The sequence below is a fragment of the Protopterus annectens genome, chromosome 7.part0, assembly GCF_019279795.1.
Source record: "Protopterus annectens isolate FY-2018-M chromosome 7.part0, PAN1.0, whole genome shotgun sequence".
Taxonomy (NCBI): domain Eukaryota; kingdom Metazoa; phylum Chordata; order Ceratodontiformes; family Protopteridae; genus Protopterus; species Protopterus annectens.
In genome coordinates this window covers 248,752,203-248,775,071 of record NC_056739.1, presented here as the reverse complement: position 1 = coordinate 248,775,071, position 22,869 = coordinate 248,752,203, and the positions used below count along the sequence as shown (strand labels likewise).

The following is a 22,869-nucleotide window of genomic DNA, read 5'->3' as shown; positions in this document are numbered from 1 at the left end:
ATCCGCAGTTGTACAGGTAGATCATGCACATTTATTATGTCATACAAATATTGTGTTGCTGCATTGTAGTGATAAACAGATGTCCAGATGTAGTAGTATTGTGTGAATTTATGGTTATGTAAGGTAGTACTGCACCCAGCCTGTAGCAGTGCCACAGGTGTGGCCACTGACATTGCATATCTCACCTACTTATGTAGGTCCCTCTGGGGTAACAGCAAGGCAGCAGCCTGAAGCTGGTGAGTATGTCTTATGTAGATGCATGCCAACATATCGGACATGTAATGGTGATGTGATATTCCATGCACACATCTAACACACCTAACCTGAATGCATGCTGTACATGTGCATGTATTGTTGCTGTGAAATGCATGGTCTCACAGGGGCAAACATGATGGGGTATTGAAAGGGTATGTCACACACCTGCATGACAACCAACATTCTGTCATTGTAAAATGTGTCCACAGGGGGTAACATACTGTTGGTAGACATGGCCTACAGTAGCGACATGTTCTGGACAACACCCATATACGGTACAATACCAGTGTACATACCTGTAGAGCAATGCCAACTGCTACTGAGATACACTATGGCATATGGCATTACAGTAGTCCACATTATCAGCTGGGTCTAAGCTGCAACATGTGGTTTGCAGTGTATGGGACACTGCAAGCTGACACATATGTGTAGGGCTTACCTGTCATGCATCTGCATAAATGCTGAAGGGGGGTTCTCAGCATGAAACACCAGTGTACTGCAGCAGGGATCCTAAGGATGGTAGGAATGGCTCTATCTGCATATAGTCTGGTTCAGGACCTGTGGCAGCCATAACCCTACCCACACTGCAATAGTGATGGCATTGTGTGAACACCATGGGATGTGCACATGAATAGACCTTGCAATCATGCAGAATAGGGGAACATGTGTAGGTTAGGATGAACATACACTCATACACTGGCAATTGCAGAAGGCCCACACTGGTATACCCCTGCCATGAGCAGTGACTGCTGTAGTACACACAAGAGGTGTGATAAACAGTCATGATAAGGGTGTGCATACATATCCCCACATAGCGTATATGCATTGCTGTCAGCAGCCGCACACCTAACACAATCTGTAGACACTGCATGTGAATGTACAGGACATGTGTTACATACCAGATGTGTACATCCCCCATAGCCATGGTATGCTCTGATGGTCGTCAGTGTAAGCATTTCTGCAGTTGCCATACATGGTCTGTTGATGTTGACAGCTGTAAATCAGGCATTTGGGATTTACCAATGACAACACAGTCCACATATCATCTCAGGTATGTGTTGATGAAACACATAGAGGATTTGAGAGGTACAACTGGCATAACTGACATGGTACTACACATTCCATTTGACACCTGCGAGTTGTGGTGCACAGTACATGACAGGGTGCAGAACAGGTGCACAGCAATAATGTGTACATGGGTGCAGAGGTATCCAGAGGAAGGGGCATCACCTAGTCACAGCACATGCATCATACACATGTATACCACTGCTAACATGGTGTGAGTATAGCTAAACTGCATGCTGTTCTGTACCATATGTTCTACATGTTGGCTGATGGGTAATTGGAGGACTGTGTGTACGATCATTGTGCAACCTCACCTGTGTGTGTGTGTGTGTGTGTGTGTGTGTGTGTGTGTGTGTGTGTGTGTATCCTGTTGGTTAGTTAGTTTGCCTGCAGGGTCACTCTGGTGAAGTGGTGGGAGGTAGATGCATGTATGATGTGTGTGGGGCATCTCTGCACATGTGTGATTGTGGAGTGTTCATATGGCTGTACCCCCCCCCCCTTGGGACTGTGCACGACATGGAGTGCCACATTGCACAAGAGGAATACCTGTCATATACTCACAGGACAGCAAAAAGTATAATATGACCTGTAGCTTGGATGAGGCATCCAGAGGGAAGGTAGACCCCAGGTACACATTTAATATTGCTGTCAGCGGAGAGGTCACCTACAGGCCATGTATGCAGCTTTACAGATGCATTGGGGAAGTAATAGTCAACACCAGGAGTGTATCTGCATATTACAGCTGACACATGATGGGCCGGAGCAGCATATCCGGCATGTACTGAGCATTACATACATGACACACCAGTGGGAGGTATTATGGGTACAACATAGTAGCCCACACATATAGGGGCCATGCACATCATTCTGGCCATACAGAGGGTGCATACCGAATGACAGCACTGAGGGCATGTTACTCCACTACACACAGGTCAGGTAGGTAATGTAGCAACAGGCCTTGTGTTGTGACCACTTGTGTGGGCATTTAGAGGATTGTGATGTTAATGAGTGGTAGCAATGTGTGTATGTTAACAAATGCGATTAACACATGGTCATATACGTGGGGCTATCTGTAAAGCCATGGGCAGGTAGGTAATATGGAGGTGTGTGTGTGTGTGTGTGTGTGTGTGTGTGTGTACTGTTAAGCAATGCTGTACAGGTTTTAAAGTGTAGTTATTGTTTTCCCCCACAGGTGGCAAGGTGGGTCAGGGTCCCTCCTGCACCCAATCTGATGTAGGTGTCCATACAGACACCGATGATGATGATGATAATGGTGAGGCACAGATGGGGTTGTCAGGGGATGAAACTGCAACATTTGACATCTCCCTTTTAGCCACCCCACCCCCACACACAGTTACAGTGCCTATACACACCCCAGCACCAGTGGCCATAGGAGAGGGGACAGCTGGCATTCAGTGGCAATGCGCGGGAAAGTGTGATAACCATGCCTACTGTGTCCAGTTGCAGCAGGCATAGCCAGATGTCCAGCAGGCTGTCACACAGGCAAATGTCCCAGGGTGCTCATGGTAGGGCCGCTGGCCATCATGCTCCTGACATACGCAACATAGCTGCAACCAGCAGAAGCATGTTCCAGGCTGTAATGGCAGCACAGACACGTATTCAGTGTTACACCAGATAGGGCCTTAGGCTGCAGAGGGCTGCACTCATGACTGTAGGAGTCAACCTCCATGAAGTGGCAGCTGCCATCAGTGTTTCAAATGTGCAAGCAGATAAATGGCCTGATGAGATGATGGCCCTCATCAGCCGTGGTGTGTCCGTGCTTCAACATGTGGTGATGATGCGGCAATGCCCGTGTGGACATGGCCCAACAACACCAACAGCTGGCACTCAACATGGGAGTGATGGGACAACAAGGGGCTCCCGTAGTGGCAGTAGCAGCCCCGGCAGTGTGGGGGGTGTGCTATCCACACCAGGCCACATGCACTTGGTCCTGGCCAGTCCCAGGAGGGATATGGTACCAGCGGACAAATGTCATCAGCAGGTAAGAGTAGCACTTCAATGCCTGTACCTGCATGTGCTCGTGGAACCCCTGGCAGGCACAGTCCATGTGTCTATGGCCAGAGGCAGTGAACTGCACACCCTGCCAGGTATGGTCTGCCGCTGTCCATAAACACCTGTGTAGGGCAGCCAGAAGGCAGAACTGTGCGCATGCATACCCACACACTATGCAAACACACCTAGGACAATCTCATACCTATACATACCACATCACCTCAGCCAGCTCCCCAGTGTACACCCCTCATCCACACACACACGCACGGTGTCAAATGTATGGCCCACCATTGACCTCTGGCAGACCAACAACACAACCTGTGCATATGATGATACTTGTGCCCCATCCCTGTCATCCATACCATCGATGCAGGGACAGGCTGATATGGTTCTGATGCACATGGTGACTGTAATCCAGTGTACCACAGTCCTGCAGTGTAACATGTTGTAGGGTGTAGAGTGTGAGGCATATTTGGCAGGTAGTGCAGCCATCCAGCAATGATGCCATCTAGCTGTTAGTAACACTGCTTGGTTCTGGTCTCTAAACTGTTATGCAATTGTGTTGTGGGTGAACATGTCTCAGCATGAGGATGCCCTGTGTATATGATGATACCTGTGCCCTATCCCTGTCATCAGTACCATCGATACAGGGACAGGCTGATATGGTTCTGATGCACATGGTGACTGTACACCAGTGTACCACAGTCCTGCAGTGTAACATGTTGTAGGGTGTAGACTGTGAGGCATATTTGACAGGTAGTGTAGCCATCCAGCAATGATGCCATCTAGCTTTTAGTAACACTGCCTGGCTGTGGCCTGCAAACTGATATGCAATTGTGTTGTAGGTGTACATGTATCAGCATGAGGATGGTCTGTGGTCATTTTGCACAATGGGATATGTCACTGTGCTGACACCATGGCAGTGACATATCTGGGGTACAGTCAAACACATCTCACAGGTTACTGTTCCGGGTATTGCCTGTGCCACATGGACAGGTGGCCCACTGAGGCATGTATACCCTGCAACCTGATGTAGACATATCCACATACATGCACAGTTACTTGCCAACACTGGGACTAGATCCCTACCTAGCAATGTCATGATACTGATGTGTGTGTGGCCTACATTGCACAAACACTGCCTTAACCACTCTGTATATAACAGACTTTGTTCTGCCCACCAACAAAATGAGCAGCCATTGCAGGTCATGAACTCAGGGCCCTTTACACTGACATCACAACACATGACCACTGTGGGAACAGCTGTTGTGTTATCAATATAGCTGTCATTACCCAAATTGAGTGGTATTGAACACTTGCCTTTATGTCCTAGATTGTGTAGTCCTTGTCATTAACATGACTGTTGCATCACATATGCTGTTTATCCTAATGTACCCACAGCAGATACATATGGTGGGATACATGTGGGAGGGTATACGCAACAGTGATGTTTACTCCTGACAGGTATATGGTTGTATACATATAGGTGTATAGATGTCTACATGTACATACACAGGTATACACATACATATGTCTGTATACACATCTGTATAGTGCTACATATATGTGGCCATGTTTACACCTCTTTGTATGTACATATGTATACATATATGTATCTATACATAGGAGTATATATAGGTATACCTATATGTACATATAAATATATGTGTATATAGCTATATATGTATGCACATCCATGTGTACAGATATGTCTAGTTATGTTTGTATATAAATATCTATGACTATATGTGCATACATATCTATACCGATATACCTACTACTGTTGATATATCTGTAGATATCCATACGTATATGTGCATATGTATCACTATCTGTATATCTGTAGACATATATTGCTCTGTATATGTATGTATGCATATATATATATATATATATATATATATATATATACATATATATATATATATATGGGTGTGTATATGTATATCTATGTACATATACATACCCATTATATGTGCAATCATGGATATATATATATATATATATATATATATATATATGATTATATGTGCAGATGTTCTCACCATATGTCCTGAACACGGAGTGTAGACCTAGCCCAGCCCCTATAGTCCCAACGTCATAGTGCAAGTGGATGTCAGGTATGTATAGCAGGTATATTGGTAGACTATTGCTACTGTAATTGGGATTGTCTTCACAGACATGGCGTGTGTGTGGGAGGTCACATCTGCTTTCCACATGTGTGCCATTGGCTACTGACAGACATCCTAAGGACATCCTGGTAAAATACCACTGATAGCAAGTAATGTCCCCGTGGACTGCAGCACAGATATTGGCCAATAATTGTGGACATTCTGAAACACTCTTTACAGTCTGCAGGTATACACAGAACCCCTTAGTGCTAAACATGTGTACCATGCATGACAATATGGATGTTAACAGCCATGTAGATGGGTATAACATATAACTGGTATACATATGCCACCATAGGTTATGCATTCACACACCCCTGTCTGGCCTGACACATAATAGCCACTGGTACAGGGGTGCCATGGCCACATACTACCCACTAGATATTAAGGTGCATAACAAAATCCAATATAAACACAGCCACAGCCACATATGGTAAGCTAGCATAAAAGTACCATATATGGACCAGCTGTTCAACACCATCCTCATATGTGCCACTCACAGACTAACCCTACATATACTGGGCTGCTACACGGTGTGGTCTGCTGTCTGTCTGTAGTATGGGACATGGGTGTATGGCCCTAGAAGCATGTAAACCAATACGGTAACATACAGTGGAGAATCATATAACATCAGATAGGACGTGACCTATAACAAGGACATCTACCACAGTCTGTACACAGTCTAAAGAACATGTTAACAATACACACACTGTCGACATTCACCATAGTTACACAGACCTCAGTACTGTACAAATAGCCATGGAATGTCCTGGTAATGTCAGCAAATATTACCCGTACTCTACATAACATGTGTAGCAGTCTGATATCTCATTGGCTTGCTATCGAATATGATGACACTAATGATGGTGTACAGCACATATGCCCCAACTTAATGCACAACATATGTACAAAGGTTGACAAAGTTGTGGCTGGAAGCACATACACAGGGCTAATATTGACATGTTGCTGTAATAACCTCATACATGTACTGTCGTAACAAGGTTTGTTGCAATATGTGTCCTATGAGGGACATGAAGTCAGTAACTGTTACGGCTTTCACCATCTACATACTGCAATCCTCACACTACCGTCCGCAGTTCACAGATATGTGTTCTGTGGGTAACACATGACACCAAGGGCACAACACACTGCCCAGTCTGCAGACGACCCTGCAGATGCAGATTCCTCAAACATAGAATTGGCATAGCAGGTATTACAACATGTAGGACAGCCATATCCACACACACATTGTTAAACCAACATTACTCCACATGCAGTATAGCAGCATTTACAGTCTGTAGTCTGGACAGGTACATCCCCCTCCTATGTGTTGCCCTGTTTCCACAGTGTAAGTTGTTAGAGGTAAATCCCCAATCCATCTGAGACGCCGTTCGCCAAACAACAGATTTAGTTCCTGCCCACAGTGGATGTAAAGGGCCGACACCAACATGATGTTCCTAGATATTGGAGTGTGTTTCCATGCAACTGGCTATGGGAATGCACAGCTGTTCCACATGCACTCAGCTAGAGGAGGACTGCAATTCGTGCAGAGGCCATCAGCTGATCGTGACCATCACTTACAAAACACAAGCTGCTGCCTAGCAAAGCAGGTGTATATCACACATCCACCAGGGTGTGAGAGGGACAGAGACAAAAGTATGTTAGGGAAGGTGTGGGTGAGTAAATCGTAAGCATGTTTATGTCACACACCTACCAATATGGGGTTTAAAACACCTGACTGACTATGCATAGCTATTACATGTGTATGCAGTTATTGCATGCGCCACATAGCTTACATGTTGGTGAGCTGTCCAGACGTATAAATGCTGGTAAGTGACATCTGCAACACTGTTGTGATACAGTAGGTGTAGCAGATGAGCCTGTCCACATGAACAGGTATCAGCATCAACACAGCCACACTCTCTAAGGGACTCATACACATTGCCACACTTGGCAGGGTAACGAATACACTCCCTAACTAGTTACTTTGCCACAATACAGTAATACATAGGTATCAATTGGCCCATAGGGGTTATCCTGGGGTTCTATGGTCAATGTGTATGTGATGGTGTCTGACATTAGAGAGCATGCTTCAGTATGTGCAATCAATGGGGGGGTGGTACTAGGTGTGAATGTGGTTGGAAGCATCGTACACCACACACAGACACAGGGTGCTAGTACCAGCTTGCATTGCTTCATGGGTGTGTAGTGGTTGATGGTGCCAGATAGCTGTTCAAGGCTAGGTGAGGGATATACCTTGGCATCAGGCCACACGAGAATGGTCTGCATTATGGCTAAGGGGTGTAGTGTCCAGAATGGCCCACACAGGTGGGTATAGTATTCACCATCCAGTCACCTGGGTTACTATTGTGCGTGGCCAGTGCTGTGCAATGCTTGCCATGTATTTGTTCTATACACCATGACATGGATGGTATTTGGGATGTGCACACGTCCCACATTCATGTACAGTGGCATGTTGAAGTGTACCTGGTTTGTCTGGCTCATGTTGTGTACACAGAATGTTATCAGATGTGATAGTCCTGCCCTCATGTGGTGGGGCTAGGTAATGGACAGCAGGTTGACCCTGCACCTACATTGATAGCATGCTACGGGTGTTCCCTGGTGTCAGTGACATCTGTCCATACAGGGCATATGTGTAAGGCATGGTATGTCCTTTGTTTTTCACATTTGATGGAACCACAGTTGTTGCAGGCGTCCAGTGGGAAACATACTGAAGACACACTGTCTGCAATTATGTGCCTATCATACTGATGGACAGGGTGCCATGGCCTCTGTAGGCCACTGCATTCACACCATAGTTACTATCAGTCACCAATATGCAGTGTACTACACAGATATTGGCTGATGCCTTGGCATGTGTGTGTGTGGGTGTGTGTGTGTGTGTATGAGACATGGGTTGAGAGTGTGCTCTGGGTAATATTGGGGTTGCTAACTGTGATTGCTTGGCCTTGTTGTCACATGTATGGGTATGGATATGCACCCCAGCCTCTCGGCTATTTCACAGCTGTTACCCCTGTACAGTGGACATTGTGATATATACCAGGGCCACCATATAAGAAATTTGGAAAACCCGCTACACATTGGGCCCAGGTGTCACACACGCACACCCACCTCCACACAGGGTATGAGGTACAAACACACGTGTCCCAGAGTTGAACCCCTACCTAACTAGTTTATTACACTACAGCACTATGCAATTACAGTACGCACCACTGTGATTACTTGCAGTACTCCTTCCCCAAAGGTGTATATCACATTGGCTGACATCAGCAGGATTGCTAAAGGGCATTTGACATGTACTGACTGTGACTAGCCTAAAATGCATTTCCCCTACACGACAGTGGAACTCACACAAAACATCCACAACCAACATGTGTGGGTACAGAACCCCTGACAAACATCTATAAAACAATACAGCATGGAGCTGTTATAGGACACACCACGGGGATTACTGGAGGACTCCTTCCCCAAAGGTGTATAACACATTGGCTGACATCAGCGGGTTGCCAAAATACAGCATTTGAAATGTACTGAGTGTGACTTGCCTCTAATGCATAGCTCCCTACACAGGCATTGAAACAAGCACAAAACATCCGGAAGTGCCATGGGTGGGTATAGAACCCTACCAGAGTTCTGAATCACAGTACGCAGTTATGGCACACACTGCAGAGATTACTGGGCTACAACCTTCCCAGAGGTGTATTTCAGGGTGGATGACATCAGCAGCCTTAACAATAGTGTGCCTACCCTAAAAAGCATGGTCTTCTACACAGAGTCAGACAGACACACACACCACACACACAGTTGCCAAGGCTGGGGTTAAAACTCCTACAACTAGTTTATCACACTACAGCAATACACAGTTATGGCATGCACCATATTACTGGCCTATCCCTTCCCTAAAGGTGTATTTCACAGTTGATGGCATCGGCACACTTGTCAAAGTGGACCACTGGAGGTTGTAGTGTCTGTGAATGGACTCAAAAGTATTGCTCCCTACTCTGACAAAGAACACACACACACACACACACACACACACACACACACACACACACACACTTTCCATGTCTGGGAATGGAACACATACTTAACTAGTTTATCACACTACAACAGTACACAGTTACAGGACGAGCTATGGAGATTACTGGGCTACAGCTTCCCAGAGTTGTATTACTAAGTGGATGTCATCAGCAGCCTTGCAAAGGTTGAGCATTTGAATTGTAGGGAGTATGACTAGCCTAGAAAGCATTGCTCTCTACACAGTCACACAGACACACAACACACACACACACACACACACACACACACACACACACACACACACACACACACTTGCCAAGTCTGGGATTCAATCTCCTACCTAACTAGCTTATCACACTACAACAGTACGCAGTTATGGAATGCGCCACAGAGATTACTAGACTACAACTCTCCCAAAGGCGTATTTCACATTGGATGACCTCAGCAGGCTTGTCATAGTAGGGCTATGGGGAGGGCAGTGTGTGTGCATGGGCCATTACCCATTCATCTAGGGGTTGGCATAACACATGCAGGCATACACAGGGTCATATTTCACAGGTACGTGTATACAGTTGCTAGAGGACTTCTTCCTTGTACAGTCATGTTGCACAGCTGGCACGTGCACCACATAGTCTGTTATGCTGACAGATACTGGTGGCTAGTATCTGCAGTGAGTGACATCTGCACCTCATGTGTTTGGGGCCCTTTGGCTGTGTGCTGGGTGGGACAGGCCTGGAGGACTCCTTGTCACAGTCACCATCTTCCACACATCTATGTCAGTCTACCTTTGGATTATTATAGTGTGTTGTCCTTACATATATGTCTGTATTCCTATCCACTGTGTGTGCAAGGCATGAGTGGTGCATACTGATGAGTGTCTGCACTAACAACTGCGACTACTAGATATGTCTGATCCACTGGTGTTTGCAGACATGGCCTTCATGTGTTTAAGTGTATAAGCATGCCCAGTATGGCCATTTGCACTGAATGTGTGGGTCAGGTCCAGGTAGTCTGTACTGCAGTGCTGACCTTTGTGTTGTACACCGACAGGTAGCATGCTGTCTCTGCACGGTATCCATTGATCATTTGGCATTGACTGTTATTACATTTCTGCATAGCGGGGGGGCAAACCTGACTGTTACTATTTCTAGACTGGATTGAGAGGGCACAGCTGACTGTTACTATATGTCTACCTAGGATGGAGGGCACACCTGACACTTGTACATTTTTGCTAGGACTGTACTGGTATGTCGGTTATTTAATTTCAATTTCAGTCTGTAGTCTTACCTATCGTGCTGGCTAGAGGAATACAAGTGTAGTACAGCTCTTAGCTTATAATTAACTACATATTAGTGTCCGACTTCCTAGCCTTCACAACTGACATCCCACTGCCTGGCCTGCTGTAGTCAGTCTGTGTAGGCCTGGGGGGGGGGGTTACCCATAGGCCTCATTCAGAGGCCATAGCACAGCATTTGTTTGTGTTTTTCTACACCTGTCCTGCTGGCTGTGACTGCTGCTGGGTATGTGACCCCCCCCAACTGGCATGTGTGAGTCACTTAACTTGTGGGTGTCCCAGTATTGAGGGTGGTGCTGTAGGGCTGCCTATGTCGGATGCATATAGTACACTCCCTACACATGGTTAGGAACAGGTAGTGTAATGTTTGGCATCCCTTTTACTGTATGTAAAAGTCAGAGAGAGGTGTTATTCCCTGGGTCCATCCCATGTCAGCGTATGTGCTATGCATTGCCTCTTTGCCAAGGCCAGGGCATACTGGGCATGCCTCCTTCTGCCTACTGGGGTAGGCTCAGGTTGTAACTCCTCCAAGTCACTTTGTGCCCATGCAGGCCTTGGCAATGGTGGGGGGCTGTGTGGCCCTGCCCCGTGCTGTTCCTGCTGCAGCAGTTTCCACGGGATCATATTGTGCAGCATGGCACATACAAGGACAATTTAGGTACATGTAGCTGGTGAGTACTGCAAGGCTCCACCGGATGTGTCCAGGCACTAGAACCGTGACTTGAGCATCCAAAACACATGCTCTATTATGATTCTTGTTTGTGCGATGGAGTTTTTGTTCAGGTGTGTGTGCAGTTCTGATGGGTGTCATCAGCCACAGTTCCGCTGCATATCCAACATCCCCCTCTAGGTGACTGTGTGGGATGTCCCCCATTGGCAAATCTCTGGTACAGCTATGTCAGATGCCAGATGTGGAAATCATGATAGCTTCCAGGGCAGCCAGCACACACGTTCATTATTATGCCCTGGGCATCGCATATGACCTGGCAGTTGAAGGAGTGGAAGCCCTTGCAGTTGATGTAGACCCTACCCCGCTCACCGGGTGGTGCTTTGATGTGTATGTGCGTGCAGTCTTCAGCACCCACTACCTCAGGGTATTCTGCTATTTGGTGGAACAGTTGCATATTGCTGGCCAATACCTCACGGATGTTGGGGAAATATATGTGCTCACCGACATGTGCTGACATGGCATCCAGGAACTTGTGGAGTACCCTGGATGCTGATGCTTGTGAGATCCCCATCATATCCCCAGTTGGCCTTTGGAAGGTACCTGTAGCTAGTATTCTTAGGACTACACATACCTTGGTATCCACAGGGATGGGTTCCCCTCTGTTAGTTCTGTGTATGAGGCATGGCCGGTGCAGCTCAACAATTTGCTGTAGGAGGTCCCTGTCCACCCTATTGTGCTCCACTATCTCAAGCTCATGTAGCCCTTGGTAGCTTATGCTGGGTCTGTACACTCTTCTCCGTCTCCTCACTGTGGGTTGCTTGGCAGCATTCACATCCTCACCACCCTCAGCCTCTTCCACAAGTTGTACGATAGCTATTGCAGCCCCTAACATTTTGCTGTTGTGAGCGTTAAAAGTTCTCCGCTTGTTTACACTGGTGGTGTAGAGTGTGGGAAAAACCAGAGGGGTAGGTGTTTGCATAATTTCTAGAAGTGTTCTGGGCTGGGCTGCTGCTTGTGTAATTGGCTGGTTCCGATACATTTCATCTGCCACTTAAGCTAGTACTCCTTGATTACCTTCCTACTGCTGTTTTCCCTTCCCATTGCCTTTCTGTTTTAGCCTTGGGGTGTGCCAAACAGAATGCTCAGCTGTGCACACTGCTGCTATTTCCTGGTTTAACCTCTTTTTTCATCCTGTACAACCCAGTGCGTGGCACGCGCACCCGCTTAGGCTTTGTAAAGAGTGCTAGGCAGGTTTAGACACACCTCTTAGTTTATCTGTGCTAAGCTAGGTGCAACCCCAAGCCACAGGGCACCAATCCACTTACAGTATATGCCTGACACATCCCCATGATGTCACCTACCTCCTAGGCTTGCACCAAGATATTCATACTCTTACACTGTTGGGATCTGGCTCACATCCTGAGGAAAACTGGGATTCACTATTCTTCCCCTCATTTGCATAGGATTGCCTGCTAATGCATAGTTACATGCCTCACACTGAGCCTCCCACCCCTGCAAAAACAAAAAATAAATAGAAAAATGAACTCACTGACATTCACATTCAAAGTTCACTGCTGCTTGTGTTATATCACACTTAAATGTTCATAGTTTGGCTTTGTTTTTATTATGGAGTCTTGCACTTACAACATGGAGAAGGAAAGGGAAATACATAAAACCACTAAAGAAGGGCAGTCTGGATAGCATGTCTGGTAGTAATACAGAATAACATGGCATGATAGCTTTCATTCCAGAATTTCATAGTAACTTAGGTGGATACATATTTTTATCTCCGGTTACCCTTTTCATCATAAACTTACAGCACATACATAATTTTCATTCAGAAACTGATCAGAGGCATGACATCACAGAGTACTCAGAGTGATCTCAATGGTAGGAACATTATGACATCTGGTCTGCAAGAAGGAGCTGCTGCCTCTCTAAATGAAAATATAACTCAAAAGTGGAACAGCTTGAGCCCATAATAAGAAGGTTATATCAATCACATGCAAGTGTTAATGCTAACTTCTTAGAAAGTGAAGCAGACCATTATCTTCTTATTATTGTTGTTACTATGATTATTATTATTATTACTGGTAACAATAGTAGTAGTAATAGATGATTTACTACTGGGCTACCACTAGGTTAAGTTCTGGAACAGTTGTTTTTATACCTTTAAAGGAAACACTGCTGTGTGAAAGGAAGGTAAAGTGTGTGCGTATATTCTTGTTTATTCATACTCAAAATATTTATACACAAAATAAGACAGGTAAAACTTTAAAAAGTATGACAACTTCAGAAGGGCAAATGTCACTCAGAAGAACAATATTTTAAGTTTAATAAAATTAATTTAAAAAATCAATGCATTGGGAGATGGTGAGATTGAGATTAAAATTGAAGATGTGTGTGTGTGTGTGTGTGTGTGTGTGTGTGTGTGTGTGTGTGTGTGTGTAGGAAAATATAGAGACAGGGGGTAAGAGAAAGGAAAAACACAATGAAAAGAGGGTTCCATTCAGAACTGCAAGACCCATAATCTCAAGTGACAGAAATGTTAAAGGTGATGTCCCAAGAATTGCAGTTGTGCTTCTTGCACTTTGAACAAGAGCCTAAGGAAAAGATTATAAATCAGACTGGATAATGAAGATATACACACACTGAGATATGACCACTGTTTTCTACTTCAGAAAAGCTTTATCCTCCTGGGTAATTTCAACTTCAGCTGCCTGAGTCTAAATATTACTCAGCTAAATAGAACTGTTTACTAAATGAACCCCACCTAATCCTCAGTCAATCCTCACTGCTAACACTGTTTATTCCAAAACAACCAAAGAATCAGTGATCAGTACTGTTTCATTTTCTTCTGATCCTTTAGAAACCCAGGGTTCACCCCATTGTGGTTATCGGATATTCTGTGCCTCACCTTAGGGAATTCATAATATCAGATAAATTAATATGTGAGAAAAGGTCTGCTGGTTGTTGAGCATCACAGGAAAGAACACTTTATTTCACGAAGAGAACAGTAAAAGGCATTACCAGTGATATTATGGATAAGACTGGATGGAGAGATAAAACTTGGCATCCCTGGAAAATAATTCATCAGCCTCACTGCTGTTAAGTTGCTTGAAAAATGGTATGAGTAGGAATATCTGCTAAAATGATATCTCATCACAATATGCAGAAATGCTCGTTTGCCTGCCCATGAACACCCTGCTGTAAAGTTAACAGCTCTTGAATGTTCACAAGCAGGTACCCCAGATTATCTTCCTGCAAATCAAAGAGTGGATGATTACCCTCCATCCCCCACTATGCAGTGATTATTTCTTCTTTGTCAACTATCTCACCAAGATATACTTACTTTCTGTCACTTTCTTCCAGATACAAAAATTATTTAACAAGTGCTAGAAATAAATGCATTTTGACTTATTTGCAGGAGCTCACTATGAAATTCAGTTGGCCCCTTTGGGAATTATAAGGTCATGACCTTAACCTGTCCACTCTTTATATTGCCAAGCCAATTATCAACATTCATACACTCTCTCTCTCTCCAGTGGGATCATTTCTTCCTTCTTCAGAAAGAAAATAGTTTTTTCCTGTAATCACTGTTTTGTCAACACATGCTGCCTATTGCCTATGACTCACCCACCTTTGCTTAGCAAATTTTTGGAAAAGACTGATAGCAGCAGAAGACTGGGTTATTAGCTTTGGCTTTCTAAGGCAAATTCGGCAGGAGTTCCAGAAATATTTGAGCACCCTGCCAGCCCTTATAATGATATTGATATAGTCTACTCCAACATGGACAGAAATACACTTACTGGAGCTCTCTTTATTAATTTTCATAAGGCCTTTTATTCACTCATACCTTAAGTACTAAATCCAGGATTTGATGCTGGCCTACTCATCTGGATTGACAATTATATCCTTGCAAGTTCCTTTCCAGTTATCTTTGACTCATTGGCCTCACAGAACAATCATTTAAACATAGAATCGTACAAGGAACAGTTCTTACAGCCATCTTATTCTCACTACTTATAACATTACACCAGATATTACATCTCTAACATCACTGATTGCTGATGACGTTTTTGTATTTTCTTCAGGTAAGAATTCCGTGTATAACCAGAAAGTCCTTCAGATGATTTGTATTTAGTGCCTAACAGAGACTTGCTAACAAACTAAAATAAATACATCAGTAAATCTTGTGTCAAGCTGTTGAGGACCTACTAAAGGTTAAGTCCTCAAGGTCACATGATCTCTCGGATATAATTTTTCGAGTATATCATAATGGTTTATGACCCCTTCTCTCTCTCTCTTTCAATTAGCATGCTGATTTTAGTGTTAAGAAGTTTTTTTTTTCACAATTGAAACTATGTCACAGGGCTTTGGGTATTTTCCTCCAATAAAGACAAACTTCACTGCAATGTAGGTCCTTATTCATATGCTAGAGTATGCCCTCCACTAACACCCACCACCTTCTACAATACCATATTTCAAAGCACTTTTAATATAGCCCGTATTTTCTTCCCGCTTTCTCCATTCTCTAAACAACAACATTCCTCATACACAGATGACTGCCTCGTGTTGTGAGACAGTGAAACATTTCTGCTTGGATCCCTCATCATTAAGCTCCTTTACTTATGACTGCTGTTGTACTCTAAGATACAAGCCAGCAGTCATACTCTTCATACACTCACATCTCTGGACACCAGAGCCCTAACCCTTGAGATACCCTCCCTTTTCTCTGGCAATTAGATACATAATACCTTTTTCTTATTTTGATATTTAACAGGGTAAAGTGGTACATGAGCCATTTTTATCCATTACCTGAGCCTGATAGGCACGTATAACTCCACATATAGGCAATTCAAAAATAGCCAGTCATGATTTTGGAAGGTGGAAGAAAACCACAGTACACATCTGAAATCTATACAGACATAGAGAGAACATGTATACTCCAAGAAGACATTGAGTGGAGGTCTGCCTTGAATGCCAGATCTTGTGGCTGTCAGGCAAACATTTATCAAAGTCAGCCATCACACTAAACTGCATGACAAAGATCTAACCATTGAGTCACTAAGCTGCCCAGAACTAAAATTGGCACAGCGATGTGGAATTCACCCTGCCAAGATAGTCAGTTTGTAGAAGGCATTGCCTAAGATATAAGCACTTTGCTTTGTTATCACTGCACACACCATAGCTTCTAGTACATTTTCTCCATTTTATCATCTTTATATTTTAAACCCAATGACCACTATAGTTCCACTTTAGTAGTACTCTGGACACGCTACTCTTTTGTCTTGAAATTAACTTGTAATCTATGGCATTTCAAGATTACTCTGCAGTCTATACTTGTGATTATAGTCCCGTGGCCCCCTTTCTAAGATCTATACGTCATTCCATAGTATTAACTGGTGACAGGACTACGCTTTGTAATTTAAATTAGGCTCATGCTCTCTGTGTATTCTCATGCTCCCTACTTCTCAGCTTTTGTTAGTTCTTTATATAACAAGCTTCTGCGGACTGCACCTTTGGCACCCATCATAGCTGAAAATGTTTGCAAAACCAATCTGCCATGTTATGAAAAAATACAGATAAATGAATGCTAATACATCTGTGTGAATAGTTGTTGAAATCTCATGTGGGCAGCTCATAGCTCCCATGAGAACAGAAGAAGGCGTTCTAGATAATAAGGACAGTTCATTAACTTTTTCACAGGACAATCCACATACTCAACAAACTGCAATTAGAACCCTTAATTCAAAAATGTGAGATCTTGCAGGACAAAACGCACCTATCATCAATGCAAAGGATTGTACTTCGATTTGTTTTTTGTCCAGATAAAAACTCACTCACTGTTGTAGAATCTGTCTTGTTTCTATTTACTTATATACTATTAAGCTGTTTCAAATTCAAAAGAAATGTTTTATTCAAATCCTACAATAAATTTAGGACATATATAAAGGTATCGCTTTAAAGAGAAGTTTAAACTGCTATATTTGTACATTAGCGTGAACCTGATGATTGCATGTTGATCTATTTTAGTAGCAAAGAAACACCAGTCTACAGAATCTCATCTTTAAAAGTAATTTGCCCTTTTTCTTTCGGTCACGTTGGTTATCCGAGAAGCTTGGATAAATGTAATTAACAATCTGTTACCTTGACATGAAGTAACTTCTCCCTTGCAGTCATGCAGGTTGCGTTGTTTGAGTATTGAGCCGAAACCCCGATGGTTCATTTTTGAAAAGGTACTGCCTTTCTTTCCATTCGGAGACAGATTGAAAGATACATACTTTTTCCTCCGTACAGGGGACCAACGCAGGTGGATTTCCCTTTCCACAACTTGGCTGGCAGGTAGTGTTTGAACCCTGCCTGCAGACTGTAAGCGAAAGTAACCGTAAAGCCGAGAATTGAACTCCTGAAATGTAAGCGCAGACGGTGCAGCAGTTAAAAGGTGCAGGACCTCGGTTTCTTCCTCCAGTAGTCTTAAAGTTGAGCAGAACAATATAAAGTCATTCCACGGCAGGAGCTCCCCACCAAATGTTAAGTGATGGAAAATCTCATGGAGGTACTGGTCAATTCCAGTAACAGACACCACCATGTCATTCTGGACCCCAGGGTCTCGACTGAAGTGATATGACAGGACACTGTAGAGCCACTGGCTCCCCGCAGCTGTGAAATTGCGGGGTGTGAAATGGATTAATGGGATGCTTACCTTCTTGGTATCAGAAGGTAATTCCAAAAGAGGGATCATGGTACTTATGTGTACGTTTAAAATAATATTAGGTGTCCCGCAGACAACGTGTCCAGTTCAGTTATGCTATCCGAAGAGAGAACATCCAGTAAAAAGCCGTAGAAGTGTTTTTACTCAGTATTTAAAAAGGCGGATTTCTAAAAGCACAGACCAAGGCAGCTGCGCAGACTTTTTTTGTACCTGTGAGCCTCTCGGGAAAACAGCTGTGCCTGGGTCCTAGTGCTACTTCTGTATTCAGCCTGTGTAAGGGTCCTTACCTCCACTTAGTGAAGGAGCTCTGCTTCTGTGGCAAAGATACTCACCGATAAGGACTAGAGTTGCCTGAGATTTTACCTGTACATGTCCTAAGGGTGTATTTAAAACATCAAGACTAGAAAGACAATTCAACACTCTGTAGTCAACCCAAGTGGATCATGGGTGAAAGTACACTCAGTACACAAAGGCGATCAGGATTAAAGAAACTGTAATTAAACAATTGGAAAATGTTTGTTTAGATTGGGTTGTTGTTCAGCCCACTTGTTTTGCTATAAGATGGTCTGAAGTTGATAGTAATTGATAGCGGAATCGAGTATTACCTATGGGATAACAAATGAGGTTTGCCACCTTTTCAGATGCCTAAAGTGAGACATTTTTTTTATAAATGTGAGATTTTGCTGGTCAAAACATACCCACAAGTGCAAAGGACGTAACTACTCTTTCTTGACAAAATAAAAGCTTATTATTGTAGCGTTTGAGTTGCTTATGCCATTTCATATAACATAGGTGTTTTAGATAGAAAATAACTGTTTTATGCAACTATTAAAGAAAACTTAGGAAATATGTTTTGCCCTAAGATCTCACGACAGTTGCCATTTTTTTTACTTTTTTTCCCTGCAGGATACAACTGCCCAAAGAGGACCCATCCCTCACAAACAGTGCAGGTGATAACCCAGTAATAGAATAGAGAGGAGAGAAGCCATAACTTGGTCAGCGAGGGACACTCCATACTGAGTTTCTAATACATTTGTAATTCAACAAGGATGTATTCATGTTGCCTAGTTTAGAATTGGGATGTTATCAGTTGTCACTGGAAGAATAATTAATTGATTTGTCCATCAAAATAGATCAATCAGGACATTACTAGTTTCAAGTTAAGTGTTATGCTCTGAAAGTTGCATTAGGGGGGTGGGTTGTCCAGGAAAGGGACAGAAATAGATGCAAAGAAAAGGAAAAAGACTGAAACTGAAAGTCAAGAGAGAGAGAGAAACAGAGAAAGAGGGAGACTGAGAGTGAGAGACCACCAATTAGAGACTTTTGTAAACTGTAGTAATAAAGCATTGTATCATTTGCATAGAGACACACTGAATACCGATACCACAACACAATTTTGCCAGTCATGTTTCGCCATTACAATCAAGAGTTAAAAAATATAAAATGAATATTATGAAAAAAATGTCTGATATATCCTTGTGATTTATGAATGATGAGGTATGACATTTCAATGTTGTTATGCATCTTATTTCTCACATAATTTGTTGAGTAAGAGTTTCCTTAGTAATATGCCCATGTTCTTCGCTTTAAGCTGTAACTGTAGCTCAGTCTGGGATGATTGAAGATGTTTTTTTTTGTCCTGGTGCATTATAAACATATTGTGGTCAGCTTGATTGTACAATTTATAATGAAGTTACTTTTTGTAAGAAAGCATGCACAAAGCTGAGATAGACACGAACTAATAATAAAGAGAAAGTAAAGTGCACTACATTCTAGTATTGTTGAAACTGATTATGTTCACATCAATGTAATAGACATTGGTATCAGAATTTTAAAGAGCTGTCAATTTATATACCACTCCATAACAAATAAAAGCAGTTAAATTCATGTCTCCATATATGATTTCAAGAAATGCAGGAATGTTCATAAAAGGGTTGAGTACCAAAGGGAAAATAAGCAAAATATGCCAATGTACAGGTGTCAGTGTATTTTTAAAGACATGATCAAACTGTACTACACCATTGTTTAGTTTTTAATAACCAACTGATCTACTTTAGCATAAAGGTCTCCAAGGGAGTAGTCAGATACATGAAAAAAAAAATCTAAGATACTAGAACTGCTAAGCTAGATAGACATAATAAAAATTATCTGCCATTCAACAAATTGTTTCTAAATACAGCCACAAAATAACCAGCTAGATTTACCATGATCAGAATAAGTAGACAGCTGGTGTTGTGAGTACATGTAAGGCCAGAATCATTAATGTCTACACAAAGTGTACACAATTCTGAGTGAACAGACAACACTAGCATAACTCATACTTTTAGTTTTCTTACTGATTTCCTTGCAGCCTTAAATATCTAGGGGCATTTATATAGGTTACCACAAAAGTGTAGACTATATCTACACTTAGTATAATTTTTTCCATTTGAATAAACAACACAAAAAATGTGGTAAGGATGTTCTTGAATACAGATTGTGTATACTTAGTGTACATTTAGTGTAGGCGTTCATGAATCTGGCATATAGTTTTACTATTTAAATTTGAACATTAATATCAAATTGCAAATATTATGATGTAGTTACTTCACATTGTTTGATAAATGTGGAAATTGCAATTGTCGTTTACATTTATCCTACTGAACAGTAGTGCTATATATGAAATGATTGAACAGGAATAGCAGTAATCCTGTGTGGCATATTTGGCAAATTGTTTATTTATGCATCCATTTCTGGATATTTTTATTCACAGTGGTGTAAAATGCATGGCATCCTCATCCACTGTAATAATGTTACACTATAGCAGGCAATGTATTGTGTAACATTGTAATATTGTTACACTATAGCAGGCAATGGATTGCGTAACACTGTAATAGTGTTACACTATAGCAGGCAACGCATTGTGATACACTGTAATACTGTTACACTATAGCAAACAATGCATGGTGTAACACTAATACTGTTACAGTATAGCAGGCAATGCATTGTGTAACACTGTAATACTGTTAGACTGTAACAGGCAATGCATTGTGTAAGACTGTAATACTGTTACACTGTAATAGGCAATGCATTGCTTCAGAGTGTAATACTGTTACACTATAGCAGACAATGCATTGCATAACACTGTAATACTGTTACACTACAGCAGGCAATGAATTGTGTAACACTGCGATACTGTTACACTGTAACAGGCAATGCATTGTGTAAGACTGTAATACTGTTACACTGTAGCAGGCGATGCATTGTGTAACATTGTAATACTGTTACACAATAGCAGGTAATGGACTGTGTAACACTGTAATACTGTTACACTATAGCAGGCAATGCATTGTGTAACACTGTGATAGTTTTACACTATAGCATGCAATGCATTGTGTAACACTAAAATACTGTTACACTATAGCAGGCAATGCATTGCGTAATACTGTTACACTACAGCAGATAATGCATTGTGTAACACTGCAATACTGTTGCACTGTAGCAGGTAATGCATTGTGTAACACTGTAATACTGTTACACTGTAGCAGGCAATGCATTGTTTAACACTGCAATACTGTTACACTGTAGCAGGCAATGCATTGTGAAACATTGTAATACTGTTACACTATAGCAGGCAATGCATTGTGTAACACTGCAATACTGTCACACTGTAGCAGGCAATGCATTGTGTAACACTGTAATACTGTTAAACTATAGCAGGCAATGCATTGCGTAACACAGTAATGCTGTCACACTGTAACAGGCAATGCATTGCATAACACTAATACTGTTACACTGTAGCAAGCAATGCATTGTGTAACACTGTGCTACTTTTACACTATAGCATGCTATGCATTGTATAACGTAATACTGTTACAGTATATCAGGCAATGCATTGTGTAACACTGTAATACTGTTACACTATAGCAGGCAATGCATTGTGTAACACTTCAATACTGTTACACTGTAGCAGGCAATGCATTGTGTAACACAGTAATACTGTTGTATAAACAAAGATATAGGGGACTTGCAGACATTGGACCCGACCCAGTTTGGCTTTGTCAAGGGAAGATCATGCCTTTTGAACTTGGTCGTCTTCTTCGAAACAGTCACCAAGGCCATTGATGAGGGAAAGGCAGTCCATACAGCCTACCTTGACCTTGCAAAGGCTTTCGACACAATACCCCACTCGGGTATTGTAGAAAAACTTACCAGCTTAAATGTAAACCCATATGTCACAAGATGGGTTGCAAACTGGCTTAAGGACAGAACCCACAGGGTTAGAGTTGCTGGCGCTGTGTCAGACTCCAAGCCAGTTACAAGTGGTGTCCCACAGGGCTCGGTCCTTGGCCCCCTATTGTTTGGCAGCTACTTCTCAGAAGTACAGGCCAGCATGGGAGGACTTTGGCTGACAAAGTTTGCAGACGACTGCAAACTGGGCGCCATAGTGGAAAGTGCATCGGACACGGATATCCTTCAGAAGGGACTCACGGAAACAGATAGCTGGTGCCAGAGCCATGGCCTGAAGTTAAACACCAAAAAATGTATAGTCATACCCTTCGGGAAAAACAAGGTAACCCCAAGCTACCATATAGGTGGCAATCCACTAAACACAGAAGAGGTTATCAGGGACCTGGGGACCCAGGTTGACAGTGGCCTTTCTTTT

The 22,869-nt window shown here is 42.8% G+C and overlaps 1 protein-coding gene across 1 annotated transcript in view; it reads right to left on the bottom strand.

Annotated features, from left to right (window-relative positions):
• LOC122806377 (EF-hand and coiled-coil domain-containing protein 1-like) overlaps positions 1-18,605 on the bottom strand; it is a 194,772-nt gene extending 176,167 nt beyond the window's left edge. Inside the window, exon 1 of the mRNA XM_044076731.1 lies at positions 17,660-18,605. Within this exon, the coding sequence (XP_043932666.1) occupies positions 17,660-18,254 (595 nt within the window). The 5' untranslated portion in view covers positions 18,255-18,605. The remainder of the gene's footprint in view (positions 1-17,659) is intronic.
• Positions 18,606-22,869: the final 4,264 nt, after the last annotated feature.